At 42.0% G+C, this 8685-nt stretch overlaps 1 protein-coding gene across 1 annotated transcript; it reads left to right on the forward strand.

The window, feature by feature from the left end:
• The first annotated feature begins 4178 nt into the window (after positions 1 to 4178).
• Positions 4179 to 7598, forward strand: Neurod6 (neuronal differentiation 6). The gene is made up of 2 exons (XM_032906441.1): positions 4179 to 4468; positions 5755 to 7598. Exon 2 carries the CDS (start codon positions 5776 to 5778, stop codon positions 6787 to 6789), a length of 1014 nt encoding a protein of 337 aa, XP_032762332.1. The 5' UTR covers positions 4179 to 4468; positions 5755 to 5775; the 3' UTR covers positions 6790 to 7598.
• The last annotated feature ends 1087 nt before the right edge of the window (positions 7599 to 8685 follow it).

Raw genomic sequence — 8685 nt, forward strand, 5'->3', positions numbered from 1 at the left:
ATTTCTTGTCTAAAGTGCCTGCTCCAATTTCACAAAATGCATGAATGTAACAGAAAATAATGTTTTTCTGTTATCCAGAAATAATATTTCTGTTTAAAAATATTGATTGTGGACTGAGAAGGTGGTTCTATGCATACAGTGCACAAGCACCCAGACTTGAGTTTGGACTCCAAGCGCCCACAGATAAGCTGGGTGTGGTCACAGGCATCTGCCGCTTTAGTTTGGAGGGTTTGAGATAGCCAGGTTCCCAGAGTGCATCGACAGCCATTACAGCTGAGTCTCACCGAATTCCAGGCTCAGTGAGAGAGACTCTATCTCAAAAAGAAAGATGTGGATTGATACAGGAAGATACCCCACAATGACCTCTGACCTCCAATGTACACGTTCACCTGCACACACATAGCCCACATGTGTGCAAGTGTGCATGGAGTACATTCATACACACACACACACACACACACATTAAATAACCATTATATTACATATGCTGAAATATAACAAAAATACTTATATCATCATTAAAAAGTAGAAATCAGGCTTAACAAATCAGTTTTCCCAATCTTTAAAGCCAAAAGGAAATTAGACATTTTTTTGTAGTAGTACCAAAAAGTTAATAAAATATTGATTCTTTCCTTTAAGCTGAATTAAAATAATCAGCCTACTCATACCTAAGGTTTTTCGTCAGAAATATCTAGTCCATAGATTTAGGCCCTTTAATGTAAAAACGAATTAGAAAATGATGCTAACGCACAGGTTGGATGAATAAATAAAACGTACTCTCTGTAGGGAAAAATGATGAACTGTGCTTCTGGGAAGAAGAACCCAGCATTGCTTCGCACAACAGCTCGCAGCAGAAGACTGACAGGCGTGGGCTTGTGTGAGACTAGTAGACATGCCCTGCCCTTCATCCTTCACCCTGGGGAGTCGAAAGGGCTGTTTATTAAGTAATCTTTATGAGGGTGTGAACAAAACATGGCCACATCTAGGTTCAGCCTATTTTAAGCCCTTACAGGAATCAGGAAGAGTAAGAATGCTTTTTGAACTGCTTCATTTTTTTTAAATGATTTTCTTTAATCTGAGGGCTATTTTCCAAAGTGAGATATATTCTACCATATCATAAAACCGTGTCAAGCCAGTGGGAGTCAAAGAGTTAAAACTCAGGGGAACCTGCACTGAGCTTGCATGAATGTCTCCTGACTGCCTGGAGCACTTGCCTAAAAGAAAAAAAAAAAAATCCAGCCCCTAGGATCTGCCCACATCCACAGAAGGAACTGTTCTGAGGTTTTGCTGCAAACTCTGCCCTGTTGCCCTTTGCCCTTTGCCACAGAAGCACAAAAAAACAACAGCAGCTGGGCATTTGCTTTTTGAACTTGGGGTCTTCACTCTCTTGCAAAAATCCAAGTCAAATCATGATGAAACTGTCTGCAGCTGACTTCTGTCACTAATAAACGAGCACTGTCAGTGGAACAAGAAATGGTGGATGGACAGGCAAAACGCTTGAAATTTCATGACCTCAAAAACAACAACAAAAGAATCGTAGCAGTTAAATGAAGAGTAGAATCAATTTGGAGGAAGTTTGGCATGAGGGAAAGCTGTGAGAGGAGAGGAAACATGTTCGAGGGGCTGACAACTTCCCGGCCAACATGCTGTGTCTGTAAACTGGTTGGAGCCTTGGTTGTTAATATGCTTTCTTAGCAGAGACTAGGAGAGCCACTCCAGTGGATGATACAGACACCACAGACATTTGCATACCTGGAACTGGCCTAGGAAATGCACAAGAACATTTCTTGAAAAGTTATTGTACAAACACACTGAATCCTGGCTAAACTCTCACCTAACAACTGTTACTCTTCACCCCTGCCCCCCTCTTTTTAAAGAATAAAGAAAAATTAAGTGTTTCAAATAATAATAAACAATCTGAATCCGTGAATACTCTTTGTCCCCTGGCCTCATCACTTCATACTCTCAAAGGTTTTCCTTTCACATTACCAGCAGGAATAGAACAGCCACCAATGTTTCATCAATCTCTCTCTCTCTCTCTCTCTCTCTCTCTCTCTCTCTCTCTCTCTCTCTCTCTCTCTCTGTCTGTCTCCCTCTCCTCATGTAAACATAACCGTCTTAACCGTGTGTTACATTGGTGATAATTTTATACAGACACATCAAATCAGGATGTTTCTGGCTTTCGGTTTTTGTATTGGTAATGCATTTAATACAATACAGTTCCTGGGGACTTAGAACAGATGCAACATGGGAGATCCAAAGTGGCTCTGCCTACCTTTGTAGCTCAGGAATCTGATGTTTTCCCCTCCTTCACATTTAGAAATTAAATCACACATGAGAACAACTGACATCAGCATCTGCCTTTCTATTGATATTCTTGGTATTTATACAAAATTATATTTAGATATTGAGCCAAAAGCTACACAAAATATATATTTAACATCACTAGTAAAGATATATTCAGCTGCAAATTCTAAAATGACTGATATGACAGGTTTTAGTTTAAAATACAAGCTAGGCCCACCGACCTATTTTAATCTATAAATGAATAGGTTTACTAGTGTTTTAAATTTACACTCATTTTTACTGCCTCTTTAAGAGAGAAAACTACTTTTACCTAGCATCTTTCTTTTTGTCAACCCTTGATCTTTGCTAGAACCTTTCAGGAAAGATCAGGCAAACTTTTTTAAGGGGATAGAAATGAGTAGGGGTAAAAGGAGCAGTATTGAACCTGGGTAAAGCCCTTGGTGCCAGTCTGGATCCAAAGCGTATTAAAGCAGCAAAATTCTAAACCTTTCAAAGGTGAGATTTATAAGGGGAATGCTAACACAACCTCAACCAAACATGCCAGGCTGCCAGAAATTATACTAAGACCTAAAGCGTCCTCTATAGAGGCAGAGATGGTGAAGCTGTCAAACAATAAGGCTGGTGTTTGTTTGTTTGTTTGTTTCACTTTTTCAAAAGTTCACTTTTTGCCTTTTCCAGGTGCTCCTAAAATAATATAGCCTTTCAGGAAAGAGGTGTCCAAGAGGAGGAGAAAAGGGAGAAAAGGTGTGGGGTTAACTTCTAGCTTTACATCCTGTTTAGTTAGAAGGGCTTTCCAGCCCTGCTTAACCGCTTCTGCCCTGCTTCATTAAAAAGGCACCAGGAACGGGGAATGGAAAAGGAGAAATAGAACAGGACACTGATGTTAAAACAATAAGATACTTAAGTGAATCTGGGTCTGAAGGAAACAATGTAGCAAGGTTAAAATTAGTAGGACAGAGGGGGAAAAAATATTGAAAGCTCCAAAAATTAAGAAAGTTAAACCTCTGGTTTAAAAAAAAAAATGTTTAAATAAGATGTTCTGCTGTCCCATGTCAAAGAGAAAAAAGCAGCAAATGGGAGCGATGGTTTTTCTGTTTATTGTGTCTGAGGGGAGAAAGCACAAGCAGGTTAACACCAGGAGATCCTGGCGAGTAACAGAGTGGAGTTAGTGGCTCCGCGGTGGGTGAAACATGTAGCTTCAAATCTAGCCAAGGACTCACTGGAGCTCTGCAGTTGGTCTGTGTGCGGTTCTGCCTGCGTGCATTCCTTCTGAAAAGTTGTGGAAAAGACAGCAGCGAGTGTAAGGGCGCATTTGAAGATGTCTTTCACAGACCCCAGATGGAGAAACCGATCTTTTATTCTGAAATCCCGAGAAGCAAAGAAGTCTGGAGTGGAAACACACACACACACACACACACACACACACACACACACACACACACACACACACACACACACACACATACACACACGCACCCGTAAGTTACACGCTGTAAAGCAAAACAGGAGCCCTTTGCTGACCCGTTTGTCGACCTTAATCTTGGTTTCCTTCAGCATCCAACCCCAGCTTCTAGTTCCCACACAGGGCTCTCCTTCCCTGGTACCCAGATGCACCAGGAGGAGCTGGTGATCCTTGCGAAACAACAACCCCACAAACAACAAAAACCTCTCTCACTCACACAAAAGCCCACCTTGCAAATGAATGGAATATTAACGACTGCCTAACAGTTGCACCATTGGCAGGGCGAAACCCATCACTAACACAGCTCTTTCTACAGATTGCCAGTGAGACCCGAGCAGCTAGAAGAGAAACACACCTACTGTATGTGAAAGGCTGGTGCAGATTTTTTTTTCCCCTATCAGTCTAACCTCCTGTGTTGATGCATGAATGCTGGTACCCACTTACAGGGATGCCAGATGATCAGTGCAGAATGAAGGTCCCAAGAGAGGATCACATGGCTCTCTCTGCCCTGTGACGTCACTAGCAGATGGCATGGGTACCAGCTCTGGCAGTTGGCATCAATGTCACTTTTTAGAGATCAATGAGATAGTGCAGATACACACAGATCTAGAGGCTCCAGGAGACGATGCGACACTCAGCCTGAAAAGATTTGGAAGATCCAAAATGAAAACTGATTATTGAATGAAATTAAAACCTAAGGTAATATAAATAAAGATATACTCAATTGATGCTGGCTTTGCATGCAAGTATTTAAAGATACAGTATCACTGTCTTAGAGTATTTCTATGTTCTTTGCCATCTATAAGTTCTTATCATATTTCATTCTTATGGTGTAATTATCACATACTTTCATTGCTATTATGTAACGTTGCAAATATGTGGACATTGTGTGTGTGTGTTAAGTGTGTGTGTGTATGTAGTGAGTGGCTGGAGATTGGTAAATTAAAAGTCTCTGTTTTAATATGCCTATTTGGTTGAAGACTTTAGATGAAAAATATTTGCTGCTTTGCCCAACCAAAAAGAAAAAAACAAAAAATGCATTTTAAACACAAATTATTTTTCCCCTTTCATTTGGGATTCTGAACACACGTGCACAATTGCAGGCAGAATCCTTGGACCGTTCCTGTCCGATATTAGCTAGAGGGAGACTTCCGTGGCTCTTAGAACAAAAAACCCTAGGAGCGGAACAGCAGTAAACAGACAATTACATTGGGGGAATTCTTAGATGTTAAAGCAGTCACAACATTTGCTTTGATTAAAAAAAAAATGCCAGTAATGTTTGTGAGTTTTTTCCCATTTGTTTATAGTTTTATTTTCAAATTAGCCTACTCCCCTTTTCCTTGAGGCTGGGAGGGCAGCGCTCTCTTACTACGTAGTTCTTTACTCACCAGAAAAGAAATCAATTTTAAATTTGATCTGATTGATCTTTTCTTTAAATCTGCATGTTCTACAGTCACTTGTCTAAATGCCCAGTTTGAGGTTAATAGGAAATAAAGTTGGGGAATTTTTTTTCCTTACAAAAACCACCTCAATTTGTTAGCTTAAGGGAGAGAGAACACTTTTCGTTTTAAAAACTGGTTTCTCTTCTATTTTGTTCTCAGGGGAATTAGAATTAATGAAAGTCTGCATTATTATGTCATGCTTTTATTTGCTTTAACGCCACTCCATGTGTATTAAAAAAAAAAACCAGTTTAAAATCCAAGAAAACCAGAAAATGCGATCGTCTCTAATAAGTGTTTTCTTTTATATTTTCTTTTGATAATTATAAATTTCCTGTATGAATTAAGGCTACTGCATAGATCAATGCCTTTATGATTGTTGATCTGCCCAAACTCAAATTTTTTATTTAATATAAATAAGAGTCCTGGAATCAGTATTTTTCATGTGGTCTTGGAGTCTTATGATTTAGTTATCAAATATATTTGAAGTAGATCAACTCTAAAAATAAAAACACTTTAAAAACTGTGCTGGCATTTTTTTTCCAGGTAAATTAAGGTTAAAGAACCATGTTAACACTACCGTTTGACGAGTCTGTCGTAATGCCCGAATCCCAGATGTGCAGAAAGTTTTCTAGACAATGTGAGGACCAGAAACAAATTAAGAAACCAGAGAGCTTTCCAAAACAAGTTGTCCTTCGAGGAAAGAGCATTAAAAGGGCCCCCGGAGAAGAAACTGAGAAAGAGGAGGAGGAGGAAGACAGAGAGGAAGAAGATGAGAATGGCTTGCCCAGAAGGAGGGGTCTCAGGAAAAAAAAGACCACCAAACTACGATTGGAAAGGGTCAAGTTCAGGAGACAGGAAGCCAATGCACGAGAGAGGAACCGGATGCACGGCCTCAATGATGCTCTGGACAATTTGCGAAAAGTGGTCCCCTGTTACTCTAAAACCCAAAAACTGTCCAAAATAGAAACTTTACGGCTGGCCAAAAATTACATCTGGGCACTTTCTGAAATTCTGAGGATTGGCAAGAGACCGGATCTGCTCACGTTCGTCCAAAACTTATGCAAAGGTCTTTCTCAGCCAACTACAAACTTGGTGGCAGGCTGCTTACAGCTCAACGCCAGGAGTTTCCTGATGGGTCAGGGTGGGGAGGCTGCCCACCACACAAGGTCACCCTACTCCACATTCTACCCACCCTACCACAGCCCTGAGCTGGCCACTCCCCCAGGGCATGGGACTCTTGATAATTCCAAGTCCATGAAACCCTACAATTACTGCAGTGCATACGAATCCTTCTATGAAAGTACTTCCCCTGAGTGTGCCAGCCCTCAGTTTGAAGGTCCCTTAAGTCCTCCCCCAATTAACTATAATGGGATATTTTCCCTGAAGCAAGAAGAAACCTTGGACTATGGCAAAAATTACAATTATGGCATGCATTACTGTGCAGTGCCACCCAGGGGTCCCCTTGGGCAGGGTGCCATGTTCAGGTTGCCCACCGACAGCCACTTCCCTTACGACTTACATCTGCGCAGCCAATCTCTCACTATGCAAGATGAATTAAATGCAGTTTTTCATAATTAATGAGGAAAATGAAAATAAACAGTGGTCATTCACCTCCCACTCTAATTAAGACAAAGCAGATGCTTGTGGGCTGAGTAATTGGCACAACTCTATCTAAGGTGTTTACTAGTTTCTGAAGTGTGTTTCAAAGATTGTGAACATTTTCTATGTCATAATAAATCTCTTTTCGTATGAGAATTTCTTTTCCTTCCCTCTTGTCTGTATCACACTGTGATGATTCTCTCTTTCTCTCTCTCTTACTGGCAGGATTTTTTCTTTCTTGTTTTAGTTCCTTTCAAATTCCCTTAATTTGGTTAACAAGGCGTCGCAGAGTATGTTGCGGAGTAAAGACAGCACACGGCATACTTCGGTGTCTATTTCGGTTGTACAGTTATGATGAAGATGCATGTTATAAAAAAATCAGATAAGTAAAATGTGTTTATAATTACTAGGACTCATATATGTATCTCTGAAATTTTAGGTATTTAAACTATCAAGAGCTAACCCTGAAATTAAAAGACGCATTCGAGGATGTACAACAATATCAAAAGCTATGCAATTTTCTGTTTATTAGGGACAAAACTAAATGTAACGACTATTCCTCCTCAAGCGTTTTCCAGAGGAGGAAACACAGTATTTGGGGGGAGGTTATCAGTGTCATAATTGGGGGACAATTCAGTCACAAAGAAAAATATTAGCACTTGTTTTGTATTGTTCAGGATTCTTCTGTACAGGTTTGTTACGGTGTATAATTGTGTTTTCCATCCTAGAGTTTAAAAGCAATTAAACATAGCTATTTCCACTTATAAAGGATATCTATTAGCATGGTATTTTTGCATGATACTATATTATTTCCTGGCACACAGCTGCTTTCAGTCTCCGGTGCTCCTGCCTCCCTATTTAAGAAATCTTTCTGGATTAAATTGTAAGAGCTCAAACAAATTTCTTAAAACAAAACAAAACAAAAAACAAACAAAAAAAATCACCAAAGCGTTTTCCAGAATTTTCTTTTGAAAGTATCTTAGATGAAAGAAAAGGCGACCGTGAGTGTTAAACACCCTGGGGAAACAATGGTAAATCTGGCTAACCTTCAACTCCAGCCTAAATTCGGTGGCAGTTTTCCAACAGCCCCCAGAGCCAGTGTTTAAAACGGAAGCTTTTTCTCTGGGCCTGTTAAACGCCTGGCCGATTAGAACCTAAATTCTGTGTGATTAAAAGTTTCCTAACAAAGGCAAGCAAAAACTTCCTTTAATATGCCCGGAGAGCTAGCTTCTTAAAACAGGGCCAAGCCGCTCGGCTCCTGCAATAAAAGGCAAGGTGCTGTGACCTGTTCCTCCGAGAGGCCTGAGCAGGTCTGCTTCCCAGGGTGTGGGAAGTGGGCATCTGCGCGGCCTGGGGAAGACAGCGGGACAAGCTTGCTGCAGCGCAGGATTCCGCGGGCACCGCCTGAGCCAGGGCAGTATCAGCTTGGCCAGTCGGACAGGGCTGGAGGACGCAGGTGACCTCCCTCTGCCTCGGCGGCCTCCAGGACTCCGGTTGCGCTGCCCGAGTTCCGCCCGCAGTGGGCGCCCTGCAGCCTGGGGCCTCGCCCATCTAGCGGGCACCGCAGCCCTGGCCGGGCTGCTGAGATGGGAAGGGTTGGCATTTCCATTTGGCGGTCTGTCGCAGCTCCAGACCGCCCAGGTGCTGCCCAGGGCTGACCCTGTTCTTTCCCTCCCGCCCTGCAGCTGGTGGGACTCGGGCGTGCGGACTTGAGGTCCGCGCCCCAGTCTCCAGCAGGCTTTGTAGCCCAATCCCTGCCACCCTCTGCTGGAACCTAGGGCCCTTCAGAGAGCAGAGCGGCCGCCTGAAAGCAGGAAAGGGACTGAGCAGCTGCTGGCGCAGGACTGGCTGGTGATGGACGGCCCCTCCAAGCCG

This window comes from Rattus rattus, chromosome 6 (assembly GCF_011064425.1).
Source record: "Rattus rattus isolate New Zealand chromosome 6, Rrattus_CSIRO_v1, whole genome shotgun sequence".
NCBI lineage: Eukaryota > Metazoa > Chordata > Mammalia > Rodentia > Muridae > Rattus > Rattus rattus.

Bases quoted from the DNA above. Each gene is read 5' to 3' on its own strand.
- Neurod6 (XM_032906441.1), top strand. From the start codon at position 5,776: ATGTTAACACTACCGTTTGACGAGTCTGTCGTAATGCCCGAATCCCAG.